Below are 27712 nucleotides of genomic sequence, written 5' to 3' on the forward strand. Positions count from 1 at the left end.
AAAAATATATATGTTTGGAAACACTGGTAAGATATCAAGGCAGTGAGAATTGAGGGGAGGGGGGACAAGCTCTGGATAAAGAAAGAAGTCAGGAAAGGTGGGCTGGACATTTGGCACAGCTTCATTCCTCAAGACAGCTACTGATTCTGACAGAGAAAACAGGAGCTGACGCAAAGAAGCTAAGAAAAAAAACAGAGTCCAGCATCTGTCTCGGAGAAGAGGTCCTGGAAAACAGCCAGGCTTTTATCTGGACCCTCAAAGGCTACAATCTAGGAATAAGGAAGGAGCAGAAATTAGACCAACCTTCACAAGGACTGAAGCCCAAGTTGGAACCATCTTAACCACTGACTGATGAGGGTGATCTACCCCTAGCCTAACTGCAAAAATAAAGTTTCCTGGATAAATATAAAATTATGGAGAACCTCAAATTATTATTATAATTTTTTTGGTAGTGATAATGTCCAACACAATAAAAAATAATCAGGTATCAAAATTAAAAGTCAACTGAAAACAGAGAAAAGAGTAGAAAATAGAAACTGACCCACAGGAGACTTAGATAAGAGATTTTCCTACTAATAACTTTAGTTAGTCAATAAGTTCAATGACAAGATTAAGATATAAGGTATAGGGCTTCCCTGGTGGTGCAGTGGTTGAGAGTCCGCCTGCCGATGTGGGGGACATGGGTTCATGCCCCAGTCCGGGAGGATCCCACGTGCTGTGGAGCGGCTGGGCCCGTGAGCCATGGCCGCTTGGCCTGCGCGTCCGGAGCCTGTGCTCCGCAGCGGGAAAGGCCACAGCGTACCGCAAAAAAACAAAACAAAACAAAACAAAACAAAAAATGAACAAGCAGAAATACATGGAACCTACATAAAAACCTTGTAGTGGGAAACAAAATTAAGCATAGGATGCAAAAGACAAGGGAAAAGCACAGACCTGAATACTTACTCCATAGGAAAGAAAATCTTAAACTACATAGGACTATTTTGTAGTCTTTTAGAAACTAAAGGGATTAGAGCAATTATGCAGGAAATGATAGCTATGAAAGACGGGCAATGGAGAGCCAACACAGAAATAACATTTCTCAAAAGAGAATAGAACAAATGAAATAGAAAAAAAAAAAGTCAAAGATATAAAAGAAAATGCACTGAAATGGAGGCCATGCATCAAAATATTTAAGGGTCTCACATATAATCAAGAAAAACCTTGGTTAAGAGATCCTGAACTTGGGGTGGGGGGAGGTTGTTGTTGTTGTTGGGATGAATTAGGAGACTGGGATTGACATATATACACTAATATGTATAAAACAGATAACTAATAAGAACCTGCTGTATAAAAAATAAATAAAATTAAATTTAAAAAGTTAAATTAAAAAAGAAAAAAAAAGAGATCCTGAACTTCACTTAAAAAAAAAACCTCTATAAGTATCCAGGGAAAAATAAGCAAGTCAAAGGGAAAAATTAGGCAGAACTACAAGGGAAAAATTATTAGGCAGCTTTCTCCTCTGTGTTATTATATGTCAAAAGAAATGCTGCAAAAACCCAAGTTTTTGAGGGGGACAACATTCCCATAGACTTAAAGATTCAGCAAGTTGTCATTCAAGAATCCATGTAACAGGAAGACATTCTCAAATATGCAAAGGACTCAGTACCCACATACCCTTGATACATTACCTACTTAAAGGTAATGAGAGTTACCAGTTGAGAGTAAAATCCAAATTAAAACAAAAACAAAAACCCAAATTCACAAATGAAGAAATCACACAATGAAAGGGTTAGCATTAATAGAAGGTTGTAATCCTTTCCAATATAACACTGTGGAGTGGTAATGATGAAACAAAGCAGAAATATTATTATCCTAGAAAGAAAAGCTACATGAGATAAAGTGATAACAGTAATTTAACTGTAAGACACGTAGGCAGAAAGGGCATATCATGTGAATAAAAATGGAGTGGGGAGGGGTAGGAGAGAATGTGCTAACAAGTGTGTACTCTAATTTCATTAGAGGGGTAACTCAGAGGTTTTTTTTTAAGCTTAATTTAAGCTTTAATTTAATTTAATTTAATTTAATTCATTGCAGCACTATTTACAATAGTCAGGTCATGGAAGCAACCTAAATGCCCATCGACAGACGAATGGATAAAGAAGTTGTGGTACATATATACAATGGACTATTACTCAGCCATAAAAAGGAACGAAATTGAGTCATTTGTTGAGACATGGACAGATCTAGAGACTGTCATACAGAGTGAAGTAAGTCAGAAAGAGAAAAACAAATATCGTATATTAATGCATGTATGTGGAACCTAGAAAAATGGTACAGATGAACCGGTTTGCAGGGCAGAAGCTGAGACATAGATGTAGAGAACAAATGTATGGACACCAAGGGGGAAAGCCGTGGGGGGGTGGCGATGGTGGTGTGCTGAATTGGCGATTGGGATTGACATGTATACACTGATGTGTATAAAACTGATGACTAATAAGAACCTGCTGTATAAAAAAATAAATTAAATAAAATTTTAAAAAAAACTTCAAATACACACAAAAGTATAACAATAAACCCCCATATATCCATCACACGACTGAATTATAACTTTAAAATTTGCTACATTACTTTATTATTTCTTCAATTGATGACAGTATTTTAATGCAAATCCCAGACATCAAGTCATCTCACCTCTATGTACGTCTACACACCTCTTTGAAAATATGGACATTTTTTTACAAGCCAAAATGCCCTTATCAAATGCCTAACAAAATTATCAATGCCTAACAAAATTAACAATAATTCTTTGGACTTATCCAACTCAAGTATGTAATCAAATTTTCCCAACTGTCTTCTATAATCAAATTGCCTCAATTAGCTCACAAATGTCTTTTCACATTTGGTTCGTGCAAATCAGGATTCAAACTATATCCAAATTCACAGATGAAATGAAAAAAAAGAGAGCATTTTATATAATAACTATTAAACATGAAAACCTAAATGAAAACCACATTTCTCTAAAAAAACAAATAATCAAAGCTGACTCAATATATAAAACCTAAATGAACCAAAAAACCAGAGAAGAAATAAAGAATGTTGTCAAACAGCCAGACTTCAAAGAGGTCCAGGTTTTTCCTGGATGAAATACTTCAGTCTTTCAAAAAACATAATTATTATACTACATAAATCATTCTGGAAAATTAAGTAGCAGAACTTAACCAATTCTTCTTTTATGTAAAAGGTTGGATACTGATATCTGACAAGGAGAGACCAAAAATAAAATAGAAAACCTCAGTCCAATCTTACCCCCAAATAATACATTATTACAGGAAATGCAGCCCAAACATTAGTAGTTATCTTAAGTTGGGTCCCCAGGAAGCAAACTCTGAGATGACACATTTGTGCAAATGTGATTTATTAGAAAGTATTTCTGGGAGAAACTTGTAGGGAAGTAGCACAGGGAAGGGTAGGAAGTCAAGAAAGGGTAAGATACCAAGCAAAGTCCATGGAGGGTAATTTTAGCTTAATCCCTCAAGGTAGTTCTAGAGGCAGTGTAGGCCACACCTCAGAGTTGTACCCACACAGTCAATCACTGGTTAAGGGCTATCCGTAGGAAACAAATTCCCCAGACAATTCCAGAGCCTGTACATTGGCAAAATAGGATCTGGCAGTTTGAGGGCAGCCCTACAACAAAGCCTGTGAAGAGGAAGGAGATAAAGGCCTATGGACAGAGTATTAGCATCATCTGTTACAGTGATTGTTGCACAGGTAAAGTTAAAAACCAATTGGTTTGTTTTGCATTATGAAATCCCCAAAAAAGGTTAAGCAATGAATCATTCCAGTTAAACCATCATACAGGACTACTGTAATAAGGAGGACTTACTGAGGACTACTGGTAATAAGCCCTAAAAACATGTACAGAGATTTCAATTATTTTTTTAATATCTACTCTAAAATATAAATAGCCAGGTAAGAATCACCAGATATTTTAAAGAAAGCCTCTAATATGAAAGAAAAAGATCAACATAGTCAAATTTAATGTAACTTTAAAGAGACCATGTAATGAGATGAAAACTTAAAGAAAAACCCTCAAAACTATCACTAATATCCTGAAAGATAAAAGTCGTGCCATCGTATTCTTCTTTTTACCGTACGCGGGCCTCTCACTGCTGTGGCCTCTCCCGTTGTGGAGCACAGGCTACGGACGCACAGGCTCAGCGGCCATGGCTCACGGGCCCAGCCGCTCCACAGCATGTGGGATCTTCCCGGACCGGGGCACAAACCCGTGTTCCCTGCATCGGCAGGCAGACTCTCAACCACTGCGCCACCAGGGAAGCCCCATGGTGGGAATATTTAAAAAAAACAAACAGAATTACAGTTTGAGAGTTACGCAACTTGATTTTAACTTGACTGTGAGGTTTTACGAAATCTTTGGAAGGTGATACTGATTGAGCACCTTTCAATGTGTCAAATACTGTCCTAGGAACTAAGGATATGGTCATTGGTATATTTTCTCCTGTTTACAGGATATAAACTCCCAGAAGACAAAAAATAGTTTCCTACCTCTGAGTTCTTGACCATGATGCTTTTCACAAGACATTGGTACAGTAAGTATCAGCTGGCTTGAAATAAGAGTGCAAAGCATCTCCTATTCATGCCCCAAGTCCCCAAACCTGATTATATTTCCACATCTATTTTACACTCTGTAAACACTTTTCTCCCTCCATTCCTTGATCATTCTCCCTTGGGCTCAACTCTCTTACCTCTGTTTCCCAACTTAATAAAGGCTTCACATACCAGTCTTGTTTAAAGGAAATACTTTCCAATGCCACAGGATCAAGTCCATACTACTTACTTGGTAAACAAGATCTAGCTCTAGTTTACCTTCCTGCACTCTTGATACTCCCTATCCATAAAGCCTATACTGAGCCATTCTCCAAATCTGCCATGGCCTTTCATATGGATGACTTTGGCCATTCTATTCTTTCTGCTTGGAGTGCCCTCCTCAGTTATGTCTACTGGATAAATGCATAATTATCTTTCATGGTTACCTTAGTTTCAGTACTTTTCATAATCAGTCTTCCCCATCACCCATGATCAAATTAACTGCTTTCCCATCAAATATTTTCTTGTTCCTTCATTCACATCTCCTACTATGTACTTATCACACTTCATCATAGTAGGTATGTACATATCTATTTCCCCCTAGACTATAAGTTCCTCAAGAACAACAGCTATAACTCTTTTCTCTCTATCTCTCCAGCAACTAACACATTGCCTGGCTTGTAAAATGCATTCAAATGTTTTGTTTTAAGTGTGTGTATGTGGGGGGCACAGATGAAATTATTTTTTCCAAATAGGTATCTTTATCTATACTGCCTAATTTACTGAATAAAAAGTCATATGGTCCCATCATCTGACACATTTATACACTTATATAACCCAGTCATAAACTAGATATATAACATGAACTATATGTACTATTTCCTTTGATGTGTATTCAACTCATACAAATTATAACAGAAGTACATATTAATTCAGAGACAGAAAGACTAAAAATATTTTCTATTAGTAATTTATTAAAACTACAGAAATAGAAAATATTAACACACAGCCTTCACCTAATGACCCTGAAGTATTTTATGAGCATTACAGTTACACAACCTCAGTACTAGAAAGGACCTTGGAATTTTATGAATCCTGAAAAAGTATGTAAGGATTAGAAACAGATAAACCTTCCAAAAATTATGTAATACCGCAAAACCAAGTCGTATTAAGTCTCAAACTATAACTCTGTTTTTAAAACTATTCCCACAATTTCCGATTCAGAAGATCAAAAGTGAGAATATCTTTTTGTTACTTTTCAATGAGAACATTAATATGTCTTGCATCCTCAGTAGAAATTAGAGAAGACACAAACAGAATGACATCCCATGTTCATGGACTGGAAGATTTAATATTGTTAAGATGTCAACACTACTTAAAGTGATCTATGAATTCAATGCAATTTGTATCAAAATCCGATGACTTTTTTTTTTTTGAAGAAATAGAAATATCCATCATAAAATTCATATGGGATTTCAAGGTACCTCAAGGAGCCAAAACAATTTTAGAAAATAAAACTGGAGGACTCACACTTCCTAATTTCAAAACTTACTATAAAAGCTACAGTGATCAAAACAGGGTGACACTGGCACAAAGACTGACATATAGCTCAATGGAATAGAACAGAGTGCACAGAAATAAATCCTCGCATGCATGGTCAAAAGATTTTTGACAAGGGGGCCAAGCCCATTCAATGGACAAAGGACAGTCTTTTTAACAAAAGGTAATGAGAAAACTGGACATCCACATGCTCAAGAATGAAGCTGGACCCTTACCTAACACCATATACAAAAATTAACTCAAAATGGATCAAAGACCTAAGCTAAAACCTAAATGTATAAAACTCTTAGAAGTAAACATAAAACAAAAGCTTCCCAACATGGAGTTGGCAATGATTTCTTGGATATGACACCAAAAGCACATGCAACAAAAGAAAAGATACTCAAACATGGCTTTATAAAACTTTAAAAACCTGTACATTAAAAGACATTATCAACAGAGTAAAAAGGCAACCCACAGGATGGGAGAACATATTTGCAAACCATGCATCTAGTAGGGGATTAATATCCAGAATATATACAGAACTCCTAAAACTTAACAATAACAACACAAACCCAGCCCAAAAATGGGCAAAGGACCTGAACAGACACTTCTCCAAAGAAGATATACACATGGCCAATAGGCATGAACATGTTGAGTATGAAAAAAATGCTCAACATCACTTATCATTAGGAAAATGCTAACCAAAACCACAATGAGATACCACCTCACATCCATTAAGGATAGCTACTATCAAAAAACCCCAGAAGGGGCTTCCCTGGTGGTGCAATGGTTGAGAGTCCACCTGCCGATGCAGGGGACACGGGTTCGTGCCCTGGTCCAGAAAGATCCCACATGCCGTGGAGTGGCTGGGCCCATGAGCCATGGCCGCTGAGCCTGCGTGTCCAGAGCCTGTGCTCTGCCATGGGAGAAGCCACAGCAGTGAGAGGCCCGCGTACCGCAAAAAACAAACAAAAAAACAAAACAAAAAGAACCCCAGAAAACAAGTGTTGGTGAGGATGTGGAGAAATGGAAACACTTGTGCACTTCTAGTGGGAATGTAAAATAGTACAGCAACGGTGGAAAACAGCATGGCAATTCCACAAAAAAATTAAAAATAGAATTACCACATGATCCAGCAATTCCACTTCTGGGTAGATAGCCAAAAGAATTGAAAGCAGGGTCTCAAAGAGATATCTGTACACCCATTCGTATAGGAACATTGCTCACAATAGCTAAAATGTGGAAGCAACCCAAGTGTTCATCAATGATTGATGAATATGCAAAATGTGTTATATACAAGATGGAATATTATTCAGCCTTTAAAAGTAAGGAAAATTTAACATATGCGACAACATGGATGAACCTTGAGCACATTATGCTAAGTGAAATAAGCCAGTCACAAAAACACAAGTACTATATACAGTAAGTCCCCTACATATGAACGAGTTCCGTTCCGAGAGCTCGTTCATAAGTCCAATTTGTTTGTAAGTTCAACAAAGTTAGCCTAGGTAACACAATTGGTTATATAGTACTGTACTGTAATAGGTTTATAATACTTTTCACACAAATAATACATAAAAAACAAACACACACACAAAATAAACATTTTTAATCTTCTGGTACAGTACCTTGAAAAGTACAGTAGTACAGTACAACAGCTGGCATACAGGGGCTGGCATCGAGTGAACAAGCAAGAAGAGCTACTGACTGGAGGAGGGAGAGGAGGTGGGAGATAGTAGAGCTGAAGGATCGTCAGCAACAGGAGATGGAGGGCAAGCTGCAATTTCACTCACGCCTGACGCTGATGGCCCGGGTTCTGGCTCCTTGCTGGATTCAATTCTGTCTACCCTCTTGATAAAACGGATCCAGTGATGTCTGGGTAGTGGTTCTTTTTTTCTTGTCATATATGACACGGTAGCACTGGACTGCATTCTGAACAGCTGCTGCAACCTTCGTGTACCGTTCTACGTTCGGGTCCTGTGCCTCAAAAACTAACAGTGCCTCCTCAAATACAGAAAATCCCCTTGCCATTTCCTGCATAGTGAGTCTCTTCGGTTCTTCAGTTACTTCTTCCCCTTGTCTCACTTCATCTTTTCTCTGGGCCTCCAATTCCATCAGGTCTTCATTAGTAAGCACCTTGTGTTGCACAGCAAGTTCCATCATTATTGCTTGGTGCTTCTTAGCAGTACCAGCTACATCACCACTGCTTTTACTCTTGCTTCTGGACATCCTGGGCTTGAAATAAAGATACTGTACTATGGTACTCTATACAGTACTGTAAAGTACACAGAAGTACAACCACTTGTAGAGGATGCATGCATGTAACAATGTACGCCAGACACGTGAACATACATTATGTGATTGGACGTGCAAACACGTTTGCATCTTTGAAAGTTCGAAACTTGATGGTTCGTATGTAGGGGACTTACTGTAATTTCACTTATATGAGATATTTAGCTAAAGTCATAAAGTGATTTATGATTTCCTGGGACTAGAGGGAGAGGGGAATGGGGAGTTATTATTTAATGGGTGTAGAGTTTCAGCTTTACAAGATGAGAAGAATTCTGGAGGAAGATGGTGGTCATGACTGCACAATATAAACGTACTTAATACCACTGAACTGTACACTTAAAAATCGTTAAGATGGTATATTTTGTGTATTTTACAATATAAAAATTGGAAAAAAAATCAATGATAAAGATGTAGATTTGCTCCAAATTAATCTATATGTATCTATCTATATAAAATGTCATCCCAACTAAAATAAGTAACTTGGTAAAATGTAACTAAAAAGTTTGAAAAAATAAACAAGAGCGTATACCTGGGAAATTCCTGAAAGGGGTGTAGGGGTGGACTAAGCCTAGGCAGACCTACTTAAGATATACAATTTTTAAAAATTAAATAATGTGGTAAAAATTATGGTAAATGTTGTTTGGAAAAATAAACATGTGAGTAAAACGTGCTATAGTAATTAAAACAATTTGATATTCAGGCTGAACAGGCATATCAGTGTACCTGTGAATCGGAAAAAATTTTTTTAAACACTTTTATTAATTCATACTAAAGATATATTGCTGAGAAACTTTTTTTTTTCTCTACAACCAGACTGTTAGAATTATTTGAAAGTGTATCAGTGAGACTGGAACACCCCACTCTGACATGTATGATGAATCGCTAATCAGAAACAGCTTCAATTTCCAACCCAGAGCTTCAGATAAGTGTTTCCCAGACACAACATTCCACATTTATCTTAACTTTGTAGTCTTCAAGGAAACAGGACACTTAAGTCTACTTCTCAGCCCAGGCCTGATGTTAATTAACCCGATTCACAGTCTTGCTGTACTTTAAACCTATCAAATGTTGTTTCATTTAAATTCTGTCTAAACTCCACCCTTCTCCAGAATCCTATAATAACCCTGTCCCCTCTGGCAGTTCCTCTGGTGTGTGATCTCCCTCACAGCAGCAAGTTAATTAACTTAACTTTGTTAGCCTAAAGATGTATATCCCTGGTGGTCTTCATCAGATCGAAATAGTCTGTTTAAAAAAAAAAAAAGTACATATGGAAATTTAATACATAATACACATAGCATTTCAAATCAAGAAAAAAATGGCTTATTCAAGAAATGATATTGAAATAACCTTCTGGGAAAAAGATAAAAAGCAACCATCTGGATCCCTACCTTTCTCTTTAAAATTCCAAATGTTTCTAAGATTTCAATATTTTAAAAAAATGAAATTAAAAAAAAAACTAGAAGAAAACATCTCTTTACATCTTTACATCATGAACTGAGATCTTTTCAAAACTCAAAAGGTATAACTATAGTAAAACTGTATGAGGTTATGCATTAAATAAATTTCTGGCAGTGAAATTGCTGGTTCAAAGGTATGTTTCTGTATAAAATGTTAAAAAAAATCTGTACAGCAAAAAATAACAAAAAGTATCATAAAGAAAAAGAGAAAAGGCCAACCTAATATAAAAACAGTTAAAGAAAATAAAGGATTTGAAGGAAAAGAAAAAAAATGGTCAAGAATGTTCACATTTCACTCATATTACAGAAATGTAAACCTCAAATGCAGAGATACTATTTTTTTTTAATTTTATTTTTAATTTATTTATTTTTTTATTTTTGGCTGCGTTGGGTCTTCGTTGCTGTATGCGGGCTTCCTCTGGTTGCGGAGAGTGGGGGCTACTCTTCCTTGCGGTGCGCAGGTTCTCATTGCAGTGGCTTCTCCTGTTGTGGAGCACGGGCTCTAGGTGCGCGGGCTTCAGTAGTTGTGGCACACGGGCTCCGTAGTTGTGGCTCGCGGGCTCCAGAGCGCAGGCTCAGCAGCTGTGGCACATGGGCTTAGTTGCTCCGTGGCATGTGGGATCCTCCCAGACCAGGGCTCGAACCCTTGTTCTCTGCATTGGCAGGCGGATTCTTAACCACTGCGCCACCAGGGAAGCCCAGAGATACTATTTTTAACCTATCACAGCGGCAAAAAACGTTAAGTTCAGTAACAGCCAGTACTGACTTAGATATGAGAGAAAACTGGCGCTCATTCGTTGTTTCTCAGAATGTACATATTTACTGTCTTTTGGAAGGGCAGTTTGGCAACATCTTTAAAATTTTTCAAGTATGCCTTGACCCATCATTTCATGATCAGAAATTTCTCTTATGGACACAAACACAGAACTGTGCAAAGATGTTCATGGCAGCCATTGCCACAGATGTCTGTTAATGAGGAACAAGTTAAAAAAAAAATATGGTACATCCATACCACAGAATATGCTATAGATGTTAAAAACAATGATCTATATGAACTAATAAGGAAAATCTTTGCACATTTGGCAGGTTATGACTTTTTGTTAATAAGGTGTAGTGGCTACTTTTTAAATGAGAAATGTAAGGAACAAACAAACCCTAACTGAAACCGTAGATTAAATATGTATACATATATATATACACACACACACACACACACGTATATGTATACATATACGCACACACACACACACACACACACACAAAGAGTATGTTTTCATGCCCATCTCTACCCCAGGTTCTCACCAAAGGTAACTACAGTTGACCCTTGAACAACATGGGTTTGAACTGCCCAGGTTCACTTATATGCAGATATTTTTCAATAAATATACTGGAAAACTTTTTTGAGATTTGTGACAATTTGAAAAAAACTCATAGATGAACCATGTAGGTTAGAAATATTGAAAAAATTAATAAAAAGGTATGTCATGAATACATAAAATACATATGATACTAGCCTATCCTTACATAGGCATAAGGTGAGTGATATTTAACACAGAATTAATAATGTATTAGTTTTCCTGTTTTATAACTTTTTGTGTGTGTGTGTGGTACGCGGGCCTCTCACTGCTGCGGCCTCTCCCGCTGCGGAGCACAGGCTCTGGACGCACAGGCTCAGCGGCCATGGCTCACGGGCCCAGCCGCTCCGCAGCACGTGGGATCCTCCCGGACCGGGGCACGAACCCGTGTCCCCTGCATCGGCAGGAGGACTCTCAACCACTGCGCCACCAGGGAAGCCCTATAACTTTGTTTTCAAAGAATTACATTACCTTACAGGTATGGTATGCCCCCCCTCTGTCTCTCCCTCCATTATAATTTATGCTTCAGCAATTCTGAACTATTTACAGTTCAACAAATATCTCAATGCAGTGAGTTGCTCTACTCTTACTGTCTTTTCTGTCTATACAACATCCCCTTCCTTCCACCGTCCATACCCCAACCTCTGTAAATCCCATTAAGCCAGTGTTTCTTAACCATGGCATAAATGATATCATGAGCTGGATAATTCTCTGTTTGGAGGCTGTCCTGTTCACTGTGAGATGTTTAGCAGCATCCCTGGCCTCTACTCACTAGATGCCAGTAACACTCCCCCTAGTTGTGACCCAAAATGTCTTCAGACACTGCCAAATGAATGCATAAAATATATGTAGATTATATACTAGTGTATCCTTACAATCGCAACTGGGTGACTGAAGTAACTAGAGAAGGAAGAAAAAAGCTTACTTTTCACTACAATCCTGTGTGTTTTAAATTTCGTACCTCTTCTAACCTTTCCACTGCTACCACCCTAATCCAAGCCACCTTTCCCCCTTCCTCTTACTCTCCCACTTTTTCTCTCCCAACTACTGCAACAGCCTCCTAATCAACTTTTCCCTTTCTTCATCCTTGGCTTCTTCAATCCATTTTTACCAGTCGTTTTAAAAGTTAAATCAGATCATGCCACTCATTTGCTCAAAACCCTCCAGTGTCTTCCCAATGTCACTCAGAGACATAACCAAAACCTTAAGATGAACCTCACACAGTATGCAATCCTACCCTCCACACTCCTCTCTTGCTGATCTCTCCTTCTAGTATTTGGTTTTTGTAGGTCAAAAAGGAACAAACAGCAACTTCAAAAACTGAACCTATTACTATCTGTTCCCTTGCTGTGTTCTAACTTTGGACTCTTTGCTGTTCTTCAAACACATGAGGGTCCTTACACTTGCTGTTCTCTGTTGGGAACACAACTCACCCAGATACTCACATGGCTCACTCCCCAACTCCTTCAGGTCTTTACTTCTCAGGGGGTCTTCCCTGGCCACCCTATTCCTACTCACAGCACCTATTAACATCTAATATATTACATATTTTACTTACTCATCTTGTCTATTGTCTCTTTTCTCCATCTTGATCAGTGGTTCTCAAACCTGAGTGTACATCAGAATCACCTGAAAGGCTTGTTAAAAGAGTTTCCGAATCAAGAAGTCTGGGGAATAGAGCCTGAAAATTTGCATTCCTGACAAGTTCCCAGATGATGCTGAGGTTCCAGGGACCACATTTTAAGAACCAATGTTTTAGAATGTAAGCTCCATGAGAACAGAGATTTTTGTTCACCTATTCACTGCTTTACCTCTATGACCTGGCACATGGTAGGCAGTGAGATAGGTAAATGAATTTACTCTGTTCCCAAGGCACCCTCTGATTTGGTCTGCTATATGGTGCTAAAATTTTACTGAATACTGTAAAAGATAAATTACATGACTGTAATGAGTTAAACTGTGTCTCCCAAAAAGACTGGGGTTGAAGTCCTAATCCCAGGAGCTATGGATGTGATCGTATTTGGAAATAAGGCATTTGGAGAGGTAATCAAATTAAGATTAGGTCAGCAGGGTGGCCCCTAATTCAATATGACTGACGTGCTTACAAAAAGGGGAGAACACCATACTAAGACAGAGACACACAGGGAGAATGCCATGTGACAACAGAGGCAGAGACTGGTGTGATATAACTTTAAACCAAGGAACGCCAGTGACACATGAAGCTAAGAGGCACGGAACAGATTCTTCCCTAGAAGGTAGAGCATGGCCCTGTCAACATCTTGGTTTCAGACTTCCAACCTCCAAAACTGTGAAACAATAAATTTCCGTTGTTTTAAATCACTCAGTTTGCTGTATTTTGTTATAGCAGTCCTAGGAAACTAACACAATGAGCAAAAATGCAAATGACTACACCAAGCTGTATAATTTCAAGTCTCCCTATTATCCAACTTGCACCAATTTGTTTTAATATATAGTTTTCATTGTGAACTAATCAGACTTCCTGTTCAGAATCTCCCCAATTTAATGCCGCCTCTCTCTGCCCTCCATGTGTCCCTTCAATGTGCAAGGCAGCTCACACTACAGGTTCTAGATAATGTACTCAGATTTTCTTTTTGGTTTCTCCTACCTTCCTATGGGCTACCCTATTTCACATACAACAGCTTCTTTTTATTTTTTTCTTCAAGGGACACTACTTATTTTCACATATTATAGATTTGGCATGTATTTCCCATCTGAATTAGTTATAAACTGAAAATTTAAATACACATTCGATACACATTTAGACTTCAAAATAAAATGCTAACTTCTCTCTTATGGAACAATTCTCCATTTTTTCCCCCTTATTCTAAAAGAATGACCTTAATCCCACTTAGGTTTGGGTAAAAGAATTTTGCCATATTCTTTCCACCTTGCTGTGGTTTGTACACTAGCCTCTTTACTCAAATCTCAACAAATCTTCTAAAAGTAACATGGTTGTACTGGGAAGCTTAAAATTTTAAGTGAATCTGAATGAAATTTCAGCATCAAGTTGTCCATTTTCCATTTACTGTTTGTTTACAGGTGCACTGTCACAAGAATTCCAATCAATGATTTCTTCACACAGAAACTCTACTTTAAATTACCATGGTTTATAAAGTAAGCTGTATAATGCAATTTTTATCTTAGTGAGCACAAGTCAATATACAAATAGTATATAGCATATACCTAAATGACACACTTTTCTATTTCTATGACTAGGTGATCATTAATTGATATGTACTCCTAAATGACTTTGTGATAAAATTCTAATAATTCCTGGATACTGAATTTACTCAGGAATATAGACTAGTATAATCTATACCCCAAAAAAACCATATTTAAGAAAAATACCTATCTTTAAATGGGTAGTAACCACAAAATATTTTTAAAATGCTGAACCCTAACTAAAAAGATCAGAAAAACACAAACTCCAAGCAAATTTAAGAGAGACATCTAATTGTTCTCCACTAGTACTAAAATACCATGCTCTTTTCCTGTGAAGAATTTTAAGTGAGTCATACTTTCCTTACTAAATCACTGTTTTACTTAACATATGGTAAAAAGAGTTAACTGTTTGGTAACTTGAAACTTTACACTCAATTAAACTGTACATTAGTATACACTACAGCTGGCAGAAAATAAAATAAGTATGATTACTATACACAATAGTTAGAACACACAGCATCAAGTGACATTTATCTGATAAAAGTGTGGAAAGTTGCAAAAAGTTAGTTTTACCTCCTAAAACCTCAGATTCCCACTGTCTAAACCAACAACAGAATTAAACAACTTGAAATTATGCACGACACCTTTTCCTGGCACCCAGGCAGAGCTATCACTGCCCAGTTTTCGGTAAATGAACATATTTCTGTTCGTTACACATTGGCCTAATTACTCTATTGCATTAAAGTTCTAACTTTATAATTAACTTTTAAAATCATAAGGAAACCAACTCATGGTTAGGATAATAGTTTTCAACCTGAAATGCTTTAAAAGGATATACCACAATAACTATAAGGAATTGAGAGAACTAGATTATAAATCTAGTCAACTTTTCCAAAGCTTGTGATGTTTTGTCATTTGACAATAATAATAAAGGGAGAGGGTAAGAGCTGGGCAAGAATAAATCCCCACCCCTAAATTTCGTTCATTTTTTTGCGTATACAATTCCAAATTCAGAGCTGTAAAGCCAATTTGTCAGCACCTACGAATCCCATCACACTTTCCTCGTCCTCCACGCAGCTAGTGCCCAAACACACCTGCCTCACTAGAGGCAGGGAAATTTAAAAGAACAAATCGGCCACAGACAAACCTGCTGGTCCAAGAGAGCCCTGAGGAAGTCCCCCGGCACTTGCGGAAGGCGCCCGCTCGCTGGGCGCTGGGGCGGCGCGGCAGCCCGGCTGCTCTCCTGGAAGATGTCCACACCTGAACGCCCGCAGGTCCGCAGGGAGAGGGCCCAGCGGGGCACGACCGCTAAGTGCTCAAGCCGCGCGGTCCGGAGCGCAGCCCGTGTCTCACCGTCGCGACCCGACGGCAGGCGACGCGCGAGGAGGCGAGGGGCACGAGAGGGTAAAAGGGAAGGACCCACGACCCTACATGTCAACAAAATAGCGGCCCGGTGGGCAGGCGGCCCCAATGGCAGTTCGCAGAGATGCCGGGAGCAGGAAGTGCCCCGCGCCTCCCTCAGGAACCCGCACGTCCCCAGCCCCGGCGACGACTCCGAGACACCTGTTTGGCGGCGCCGAGGGTGGGGTTCCACCCTCCACGCTCCCCCACTCACACACTCACGCTCCGAGAGGGGGAGGGCGAGGGGAACCGAGACATTGGACCCACAGTCTGAGGGCGCCTCCGCCGGCGTACCTGACATCAGCCTCGGCTCCCTCTCGCCCCTCCGGGGGGGCAGAGAGGGGGACGACACGAGCCCGGCGACCCTCGCTCTTCTCGGCAGCCGCAGAAGTGGCTCGTGGCTGCTAGCCGGGGCCGCCCGCTGCCGCCCAGATTATTCCCCGGCAGCGGTGGCGGCTGCGGCGGCGGCAGCAGCCGAGGCGGGCCCAGCGCGCGCTCCCGCCCGTTCGCTCCGCCCCTCCCCGCAGCGCGTCCAGGCCGCGGCCCGCGGACAGCGCAGCCGCCACCCAGGGCTCTCCTAGCGCTGACGTCGCAGCCGCCGCACCAGCCCCAGGGAAGGGAGGAGCGAGAGGGGGCAGGGTGGGGCGGGGCTACGACGACGTGTGGGCGCGGGCATTGGCAGTCGAGAGCACGCCCCGCCCTTGTGCGAAGGGGTCTGGGAAGTCGGGTCTTCTCTGAGCGATAGTCGCAGCTCTCTTGCGGCTCCTCGCTGGCGGCCTCCGGCTTCCTGATCTTGCTCTAGGGTTTTGCGTTAGCTTGCGGACCTTGAGAGGAGTTAAAAGCAGTGAGACATCAGGGACCGAGACTGCGGATACCTGAGGGACCTTTGTCTGAGGGACAGACTCTTACCCTGCAGGAGTCTTATGGCCTCTAGCCTGCTCTTAAACAGTTCTTTTTACGCCTGTTATGCCCCCCTCCCGACTCTCTTTACTCAGTATCTCTCTGGCCTTAATGAAAGGAAATACGGCAAGATAGGTACGCGAACTGTTGTTGCATAACCAGGTATGTGAACCCGCAGGGGCTGAAAACCCAATTAGTGATACCACAAAGCCTCCTGAAGGCACACGTGGTCTTTGGTTCTGTCATTACTTCACTGCTGTCAGGCAATGGCCGGAAGAGCTTCCTCGGGTCCTTGCAAAACCTCACCCCCACCCCACCCCCCGCTTTAGTTGGCAAAGGGACTTTGTATCAGAAAACTGTTTTTGGATTAGAGCGAGGAGTCCTGGAGCGATTGAGGCAACCCCACAGCAGTCAGGATGTGGGGTAAGGTCTTGACTTTATTGGTGTTAACAGTCGTTTACAAGGCCTAGCCTGAGGGTGAGAAAGCTACCCTGCTTCCTTTAAATGCCCTCCTCAGCAGTTCTTTAGTGCCTTGTCCTCTGGGCTGGAATCTTGGTTTCCTCCACCTATCAGCTGTGTAACCTTGGCAAGTTACTTAACATGTCCGGGAGAAATAATAACGTTAGTAAGGTATTGTTGTTGTCCACCCCCCTTTAATTTGTTTACATTCAGCTTTAGTGTAGTTTAGCAGTATATGCGATTAATAAATCCGAAAGAATCTTCCAAAAGAGTTTTAAAACATCTAGATTCTTATCCAAACCTCTCATTTTTTCAGATGAGAAAGCTGAGGTCAGAAAGATAAACTGAGAAACCCGTTCTGGAAGAGAAGTGCAAGTATCTGATGTCCAGGTTAGTGCTGTTTCCTGGGCCCATGCCTCCAGACTTCTCTCTTGGATCCTTACCTCCATCATTTTCTTTCTTTCCCAGCCTCACCCCCTTTCCTTCCACAGCCACTGTGAAACAGAGAAAAGAGACCCTTCAGAGGTCAAAGTGTTCCAACTAGAAAGCAAAATGAAACAAAATACCTCAGGATTCTTATTTTAATTTTATTAATATTTATAATGAACAAGGAATAATATTTTTCCAATGAGCAAAGATAAGAAATCCTTCCAAGGATAAGCTCAGATACAGCATGTCTAAGATAATTTTCTTAGTGGCAAGAAGGTATGTTGATACGGACAACACCAGATCAAATCAGCCCCTCCTACCCTTCTGGGTATTTTTGAAAATAGCTGTTATTTTCATGAAAACAATACATACTTATTCAAATAAAAAAAATTTTTCCAAATCCCATAATTCAGAGGTAACCATTTTTAAAAGTTCATGTTATACTCCTCCAGACATCTCTAAGAATAAAAAATACATAAAGATATATAAATACAATGTATTTCATTGTATTTCATTATGTACACAGTTCTTTTCTCACTGAACAATATATCATGAATAACAGCATTTTTAAAAGTTGCATAATGTCCATTAAGTGGATGTACTATCATTTATCTAACCAGTATTCTATTGATTCATTTCTGTTTTTTTTCCAAATGTTTACTATTTTAAACAACTCTGTGATGAGCTTCTTAATGCATGTACCTTTGCACAACTGTGCAGCTGTCACCTTGAATAAATTCCTGGAAATGACATTCATGTCAGCCAATTTTTCTTCATTATCAACTAGAAAAAAGAAAGTGTGATTACTTTGAATATAATTTATTTGTGAGACTCAAAATGACCAGATTCTCCCATTTGAAACACAGATAAACCTTGGACAGTATGTTTGTCTGTCTGGTGTGGCGTTTCAGTAATGTATGTCAAAGCTCCTTGGAGCAGAATAATGTGTGTCAAGGCTCCTTGGAGCAGGGTGATAGACACTGATAGTTGATTAAACCCTTTCTTTCTTACTAGCAGAACTCTAATTTTTTTCAGGGTGACAGTGTGTCCAGTTAAAAATATTTACTTCCTCAGTCTCTAATAAGCCATGGTTTAGCCATGTGACCTGTCAGCAAAATGAAAGTAGATGTTGCTAGGAGAGGCTCAAAGTTTTATGGAAGAAATTTCCTGTTAGCCATTGGACCTATACCTGTCCTTTATCTTACCTGGAACAGTGACATGATGCTAGAGGTGGAGCAGCCTTATTTCAACCGCAAGAACAAGATAATAGCATAGGAAGCCAGAGGGGCCTGGGTTCATGATTGCTTTGGAGGGTAAGCTTACCCAGCTCTAGACTGCCCACTTCTGGATTTGTTGTTATGTGAGGGAAAATAAATTCCTCCTCTTTAAGGTCTTGTTGTTTGGGTTTTCCGTTATAAGCACTGAATGAAAGTCCTAACTGACATAAAAAGATAGGAAAAGTCATTATTTATTTAGCACTACATGTAGAATTTTTTAATAGACAGGGTAGGATGAAAATGGGGGCACAAAATGGAAACAAGCAACGGCAAAAAAACACTCTCTAATAAGCTTAGTTTTCCTTTAAATACCCAAATATTACGATTAGATTAACAAATCTTTTTGTAATAATTAGATTAAATTCTATAAATTAAATTATATTTACTGGTTTAGTAGTTTTCAAATATGTTCACAGGTTCTTTCATACTTCTTTCAAAAGTGAAGCTTAATTCCCCTCACCTAATGTTTGTACTGTACTTAGTGACTTGTTCTTGTGAAGAGAATATAGAAATGCTGTAGAGTGACTTCTTAGAGGAGACTATAAAACATATGCCAGCTTTCTTCTTGCTGTCTCTCTGGGATTGCTCGCTGGGGAAAGGTAGTTATGTCATAAGGACACTCAGCAACTTATAGAGTGACCCATGTTATGAATAATTAAGGCTTCAGCCAGTTAGGAACTGAGGACTCCTGGAAACAGCCATGTGAGTGAATTTGGAAGCAGATCCTCCAGCCCTAGTCAAGCCTTCAGATGACTGCATCCCTTGTCAGTATCTTTATTGTACCCAAAGAGAGTTTGTGAGCCAGAACCACTCAACTAAGCCACTCCCAAATTCCAGGCCCTCAGAAACTGTACAATAATAAATGTTTGTTGTTTCAAGCCACTAAGTTTTGGGATAATTTGTTGTGCAGCAAAGGTAATGACTATAGCTGGGTCTAACAGAGCCTACCTAGAACAATGCCTGACACATTTGTACGTATTATTTGTTGCTTGAATGAGTAAACAGTTGAATCAATATATCTTTTTCACTTAAAGGGTAACATACAATGCTGGTATTATTTTTGATCCCTGACACCTGTGTTACGTAAGGTTTTTCTGACATGATCATAGGGAGATCAATTATGAATCTTACTGAGATCTGAACATTGACAATCCTGGAAGAAACATGTAGTGAACAAAGCAATGGAACCCTTGAGACATGAATACTGCTCCCAGTTTTATCAGTGATTAGCTGAGTAGCAAGTCACCTAAGCCTTCTAAATCTCAATTTCACTATACATAAATTGGGGGAAATAATCCTGACTGGCCTCAAAAGGTAGTCAATGTGATTATATGTGACAGTATCATTCTTTTAATTACATTAGGTTTGTAATGTCTATCCTACTTTTTATTTTTAATTAGTTTATTTTTGGTTGCGTTGGGTCTTCATTGCTGCGTGCGGGATTTCTCTAGTTGCGATGAGCAGGGGCTACTCTTCCTTGCGGTGCGTGGGCTTCTCATTGCAGTGGCTTCTCTTGTTGCGGAGCACGGGCTCTAGGCACGTGGGCTTCAGTAGTTGTGGCATGTAGGCTCAGTAGTTGTGGCTTGCGGGCTCTAGAGCGCAGGCTCAGTAGTTGTGGTGCATGGGCTTAGTTGCTCCACGGCATGTGGGATCTTCCCAGACCAGGGCTCGAACCTGTATCCCCTGCATTGGCAGGTGGATTCTTAACCACTGTGCCACCAGGGAAGCCCTGTCCTTTTTTATTTTTAAGCAATTGAGTATTAAATATTTTAGGTGTGTATAACATTGATTTTTCTTTCAAGAAGTGATAACTAATAACCGATTTTACTGTGTACCTTTGTAAAATATTATCATCATTCACAGTAAGCAGTTAGGATTTAAGAGTATGGAAGGATGGTAAGTTATTATATGTCAGAGCTAATTTTATTAGCCTGTTGAAATATGATTGCACTTTAAAAAGAATACATAATTATGACTGGCTCCTTTCTCTTTTCAGGACTTAATTTGTAATTATGGTTGGGTGTGTGCCCCTCTTTATGGATGGTTGGGTGTGTGCCCCTCTTTATGGATGGTTGGGTGTGTGCCCCTCTTTATGGTAACAGTGGTAGTTAAACATACTTAGTAATAAACATACATTTAACCAATAATTTGGTCTGAATGTAAGCATTTATTCTAGAGCAAAATTATACCCAAGAGCAAGAAAATAAATGGTAGAATACATGTCTTTCTCTTTCAGAGAGGAAGACTTGGGCACGAAAGGGAAGGCTTTATATAATGGAACATCAGAGGTAAAGATTATGCAATTAGAGACAATGCACAGTTTGGCGGTGTGACTAACTCCAGAGGTAAACATATGAGGATGAGTAAGACAGAGCTTCAGTGTAAGATTCAAGTCTTGATAATGTAACGGATGAATTATCGAAACTTCTAGTTTTGTTCTATTTCCTTTCTTGTTTTCTGCTATTCAGGTGTGACTCTAAATCAGTTGAAACTACTGACTCCTCTAGATATCAGATTATTTGTGGTTTTAGTTGACCCTGGCTACCTCCCACCATTATTCACTTGAATAGGAAGAAGAAACGTAGAAAAAAAGAGACAGAGCTTTCTTTTCTGGAGATAGTGTGCTTTTCAACGGAGCTTCTCATCTCATATTGAAAATTCCTGCCAGGTTACAGTATTTTCATTCTGTGGAACCTCAGAGAGCATTTTCCAGACAGTTTTTGTTCCTTGCACATCTTCACAAAATCAACCAAGATTTTGAGACAGTTGGAAAGGCTAGTGTTACTTTCTGGATTGACTGACACATGAAGGGGATAAAGGTGGAGAACGGAGCAGAGGGGGACATAAAGAAAAAAGAAAAGTCTTGGAAATACTTTTAATCTCAAGGGAAGAAGCCTCAGCATGACTCACAACATGTTAGCTTGAAAGCAGAGACTGCCTTGTGAGCACTGAGGAACCAGAGAAATACTCAACTTAGAAGGTTGGGCTCCCTGGGTTACCCTGTGTTCCTCTAGTTTCCTGGAATAAGACTCAGAATATTCCTTAATTATATTCCCTGGTGGCTCAACAAAAGCAGAAAACATTTGTTGTAAATGGAGTAGGTGATGCTTTAAAATCCATAAACAGTAAATTATTTATAAATGTGTTTGTTACCTCTGTGATTGTAAAGAACTGACTTACAAATTTTAGCTGCATAACGTGGCACAATTGTTTTCTTCTTTCTTTTAAGTTGTATTTAAATGTTTTTAAATCTAAGAATGGATTGGGGTAGATATTTTGTTGGGTTTCTGTCCATCATCCATTGAGAAGCACCCTCTTCCTCTTCCTTTTTCCTCCAGTTCCCATCTAGAGATTTGGTCCTTACAGCCATGTTTATATGCTAGGACCTTTCTCCCTTCTTGATTGGATAGAGTTTGATCCTTGAAGGAATCTGAATCAATCAGATTCTCTCCTCTGAGAATTTAGAATTGGAAGAGAGGTCTTAGTTTCTCTCTATTGAACACTGAAACTGTAACCCAAACAGGGGCTTGTAACCCAAACGTGTGAGCTCAAGATAAGGGGAACCCATTGTACAGGGAGAGAGAAAAATGAAGCAGACTATCTGAGAAGAGAAATGACCTTGAGCTTTGGTGATCTCACAGAAACAGAGAAAGAAAGGGGAGAGTGTCATCATTTTTTAGCTTCTCACAGACTTTTCATGACACCCGCAAATGGCCCGACTGCTCTTGAGTTCCATGAATCCCTCCACTGTATTCTTATATTAAGTTACACTTTTTATTGTTAAGTTAGTTTGAGTGGATAATTTTTCCATTCTTTAGAGTACATTTCATCACTTCATTTAAGAGTGATCTAAATGGTTTTTTTCATTTATAAGAAGTAAAAAGCATTTTGAAAGCTTTGGTCTGAGGAGTAACATAAAACTTATGAAAAACGCAAAAGCTTTAGTCTTTTGAATAAAAAGAGCAAAATGGCAGAGTAGGAAGCTTCCCACTCTTGTTCTCCCACAGAAACATGGAAAAACAAGCAGAAACAGTCAGAATCAATTTTTGAGAACTCTGGAAAATAGTTGAAAGTTTACAGCAACCAAATGAGCACTGAATCAAGGCGCTTCAAAATAGTAGGAAGGGCTGCTCTCACCTTTTGAGATCGACCACACTCTGTAGAGTTTGTTTCTCCCAGGGCCTCTCGCCTTCTGAGATGACCCACACTCTGTCTGTGGCATGTGTATCTCCCTAAAGAAATCTGGTTTCCTGCCTGTTCTCAGTGCAGAGCCTTCTTGCCTGCCTGCTTATATCCTTCACAAGTGTCCGATATTAATAAACCTACTTCTTGCTTATCCCTTTGCCCCTCGCTGAATTCCTTCTGTGCTGAGACTTAAAGAATCCGAGTTGCATTGAGTCCTGAGACCAGGTGTGTGGTTTCAACTGGGAGATTGTGGGTTCAAGTCCAATCTGGAGTGCAACTGGGTTCGAGTCCCATCTGAGGTGTGATTGGGTTCAGAGTCCCAATCTGAGGTGTGCGGTTTCATCTTTGGAAGGCCACATAAGAAATTGGTAAGAGTGGCTGCCTCCAGAGAGGTGACCAGTTCCCCAACCAGGGATTGAACCTGTGCTCTCGGCAGTGACAGCACAGAGTCCTAACCACTGGACCTCCAGGGAATTCCCTAAAACTTTATAATTTGGTTTATTAATAAGTAATAGAAAAAAACTTTGATATCTGTAATGTACATTATGTGGCAAAGTTTATCAGCCCAGCTATTTCCCAATCAAACTGATTTTCTGCTGTCTTTATTTTATGAAGTGTTCTGCCCATTAAATTCAAAATAGCTGTGAAAAAAAAAGTAGGAAGATTTTGTAGTGATTTACTTGTCCTTCCACTACCTCTACCCCTGCATGGGGACAGTCTTATAAAATGTCAGTAGTCTTAAAGTGGCAACAGTCTTAAAGCAGCAGTGGTCATAAAGCTGTTGCAGTCATAAAAAGGCAGCTATCTTAGAACGGCAACAGCCCATGTTTCCACTGTGGGACTGTTTCCGTTCTGGAGGGAGCAAAGCTGACCCTGCTCACACATTGTTGTAAAATCTGTTCTAATCTGTTGGGGGGTGCTGTGTACTGAATTGTGTTCCCCAAAATTCATATGTTGAAGCACTAATCCTCACTGTGACTGTGGGGCCTGTGAGGAGGTGATAAAGGTTAAATGAGGCAATAAGGGTGAGACTCTCATTCAATAGATTTAGTGCCCTGTAAGAAGAAGAGACACCAGAACTCGCTCTCTCTCTTTCTTTCCATCATGTGAGGACACAGTGAGAAGGCAAACTAAATTGGCAGGTACCTTGATTTTTGAATTTCTAGCCTCCAGAACTGTGAGAGAGAATTTCTGTTATCTAAGCTATCCAGGCTGTGGTATTTTGTTACAGCCGCCCAAGCAGACTAGTATGGGGACAACCTAAAGGACGGATGCTAGGTGTTCCACTCTGTCTCCCCTATTTCAGAACTCAGGAGAAAGAGCTTGAAAATACTTCAAGCCAAATTAACAATCCTCAGACACTTGGGGCAGAGATTATGGTTGAAACATACAATAGACTGTCTAAGGCAAAAACTGGGGAGAGTTTCTTTGGGAAATTAGGACATTTAAAAGCAGCTATGTATACGTGAGGATTTAGAAAGCCGTGTACATACCCAGGGTAAGACACATGCTCAGAAAATACCTGAGAAGAACCTAAGCTTTTCCTTAGGCTGATCCCTTGGCACAGTGCAAGCCTGGCAAGTTGAAGATCAGAGCCAATTTGCCAAGACTTGTAGGTTCCTAGCTTTCAAAGAAATTTCTATCAAAACACCAGCTGAACACAAGCTAAGGAACAGAGACTAATGACCACATTGACAAAGAATGCAGTCTTTGCAGTAGTAGTTTGGGAACAACATTGAACAAACTGATTGCTACAGCCTTCAACAACCAAAAAGTAGCAAGCCCTGTGAGAGGGAGAGAATCTGACTTCCAGCTACCATGCTACAATAGAAACTAAATAGTTTTCATCAAAAAAATCACAAGGCATACAAAGAAACAAGAAAGTATGGCTCTTTCCAAGCAATGAAATAAATTGGTAGAAACCATCTCTGAGGAAGTCCAGACATTGGAATTACTAGACAGAGATTTTAAAACAACTGTGTTAAATATGCTCAAAGAACTAATGGAAAACATGGACAAAGAACTAAATGAAATGAGGAAAAGGATGTATGGACAAAATTAGAATATCAATAAAGAGGATTATAAAAAGGAACTAAAGAGAAATTCTGGAGCTGAAGACTACAATAGCCACAACTTGGACAAACTTGGCTTTACAACAAACCAGCTTTTTATGCAGAAGACTCCCATTGGGTGATGACATTCCTTAACTCAGGTCATAAAATTTGTCATGGTTTAGTGTGGTTTAGTGGAAATATCTTGGACTTTGAAGTAAGATTGATGTGTTTGAATTATAGCTATAAATAAAAATAACAATGACTAAGATTACTAACTAAAGTAGAGAAAGCTCTAAGAAGGAAGAACTCAGAGTCTAAGGCTTGTCACATAATGTCTGCTACTTACTTGCTATTATATTAGGCACTGTGCTAAACAGTTAACTAACTGATTTATTTTAATCTTCATGTCAACTCTCTGAAGTAGGTGTTATCAACCTTATTAACTGATAAAGAAACTAATCTTAGAGATTAAGCACTTGTAAGTAGTATAACAAGGATTCCAACCCAGTTTTTAAAAACTGCTTTATTGAGGAATAAGTGACATGAAATAACTATATATACATAAGGTGTATGTATAATATGGTATTTTGACAGACGTATACACCCACGAAACCATCACCACAGTCGAGATAGTGAACATATCTATTGCCCCCAAAAGTTTTCTCCTTTCACTCCCCGCCCCATCCCATCTCCAAGCAACCACTATTCTACTTTCTGTTACTATGGATTAGTTTGCATTTTCTAGAGTTACATAAACGGAGTTGTACAATGTGTGCTCTTTTTTATCTGGCTTTTTTCACTCAGCATAATTACTTTGAAATGAAGCCATATTGCATATATCAATAGTTCATTTTATTGCTGAGTAGTATTCCATTATAAGAATATACCACAATTTGTGTATCCATTCACTTGCTGATGGACCTTTAACCCAATCTGACCTTAAACGATGCAGCACTCTCTTTGGCTCCCTCACTTACCATGTGGTCTTGGGAAACCTAATTATTCTCTCTGATGCTCAGTTTTTCTCATTGTAAAATGGCAATAATGTGTTTTTTTTGCCACAGGATTGTTATGAGTAAATCAAATAACATGTGAAAGCACTTAGTACTGTGCCTGGCACACAATAGGTGCTTATAAATATCATTCAGTTTTCCCCAGGAAAGAAAAATCTCCAGGAAGGGAATAAGGAAAAAAATATAGCAGTACATGCCTTTCTGGCTCTTTCTTCCTGTATTTTCACCTAATTCTTGAAGATTTCTCACTTTAATTTCCCCTGCTTGCATTTCATCTGTACCCCATGAATATGATGTTCCCCTTTTCTCTCTGACCCAAATATGGACACAGACTCTTTCTTTTCCCCAAAACATGACTGAAATAGAGTGATATTTTCACAAAAATTAAGGGATATATTAAAGGGGTCTAATTACATAAAACTAAGCAGCGTAAAAATAGTCAAGTCTCCTAGATGCCTGCTCCCATCCCAAGTAATCCCAGCAAAATAAGTCAGAAAGCTTTTTGTTTTCAATTTTTATTTTGACATAATTTCAGACTTTACAGAAAAGTTGCAAAAATAGTACAAGAAAACTTCATACAACTTTTTCCTTGATTATTGTTTTAAAATTTTAACAACTCGAAATATTTTCTTATTCTTCTGCCTCCAAAATTTAGGCTAAGAGTGGCTTGACAGAAAATACTCAATTAACTCAATATGGTAATAAATATAACAACAATAACAATTCCAAAAATTGCTTACTGAACCTGATAAGTGCCAATCTACTCAGTGTTGAACTTGGACTATCACCTACTCCTAACTGTATATGACAGTTACTATTATTACATTCATCTAATAGATGAAGATATTGACACATAAAGAGTTTTAGAATCTTGCCCAAGGTCACACAGATAGAAATCTTGTCCTGCTGAATGCAAATGAAACCAACAAGATTCCTGACTCATGTTTTTAATGCTAATCTTTTAAATGAAGTATCTACAAGCTGCAGCCTTTTGGCTAAATCCAGCCTGTAAAAGAGCTTTATTTAGTCCCAGATCTGCTTAGAGAAGGATCACCATCCTCTTATACAGATGAGTGGGCGCAACCGGGTCTTCACTCCTTCCTCACCTGGCTTCAGTCTTTCAGTTATCTGGTCATCTTCTCTCACTGACTACTGTGATTTCTTGTCCTGCTTACAGAAAAACACCAGCCTGACTCTAAGTTCCAACTTCCCAAACACCATTTGGTCCTTCTAGTGAGGGTCTCAGGTCTATAGGAAATACCTAAGTGCCCAATAAAGTTGACAGGCAAGGTTAATCTTCACCAAGTGGGGGCATTTCTGGGGCATTTTATGATGACTCACTCCAGACATATTAAATGATAAAAACAATACTGTGCTTGTGATCAAAGGGAGCAAACCTGAGGTGGACGTAGTTATGCATTGCTCTGATCTCCCTTCAGGACTAAAAGAATTATCCCCCAGCTATTGGGAGTGCTGCCAACAGCCAACCCTCAGCTGCCAACCCTCTCAGGGAATTGCCTCTGGTGCAGCTACCTGCCTCAACTCAAGACCACACCTTCTTTCAGGGCACCCACATCC

At 39.4% G+C, this 27712-nt stretch overlaps 1 protein-coding gene and 1 long non-coding RNA gene across 4 annotated transcripts in view; one reads left to right on the forward strand and one right to left on the reverse strand.

Annotated features, from left to right (window-relative positions):
- The window catches only part of C1GALT1 (core 1 synthase, glycoprotein-N-acetylgalactosamine 3-beta-galactosyltransferase 1), a 32773-nt gene extending 16451 nt beyond the window's left edge, over positions 1-16322 (reverse strand). The window contains exon 1 of one of the 3 annotated variants that reach the window (XM_029234490.1): positions 16112-16309. In XM_029234490.1, the coding sequence (XP_029090323.1) occupies positions 16112-16118 (7 nt within the window). In that variant the 5' untranslated portion in view covers positions 16119-16309. Of the gene's footprint in view, positions 1-15563; positions 15656-16111 lie in introns of those variants that run through there. The other 2 variants (XM_029234489.1, XM_029234491.1) reach the window with 2 other exon arrangements.
- A 230-nt stretch (positions 16323-16552) lies between these two features.
- LOC114901562 overlaps positions 16553-27712 on the forward strand; it is a 117883-nt gene continuing 106723 nt past the window's right edge. The window contains exons 1-2 of the long non-coding RNA XR_003795221.1: positions 16553-16879; positions 17493-17566. This is a non-coding gene — a long non-coding RNA (uncharacterized LOC114901562). The remainder of the gene's footprint in view (positions 16880-17492; positions 17567-27712) is intronic.

The sequence above is a fragment of the Monodon monoceros genome, unplaced genomic scaffold (assembly GCF_005190385.1).
Source record: "Monodon monoceros isolate NGI ecotype Baffin Bay Population unplaced genomic scaffold, NGI_Narwhal_1 Super_Scaffold_2, whole genome shotgun sequence".
Lineage (NCBI taxonomy): Eukaryota > Metazoa > Chordata > Mammalia > Artiodactyla > Monodontidae > Monodon > Monodon monoceros.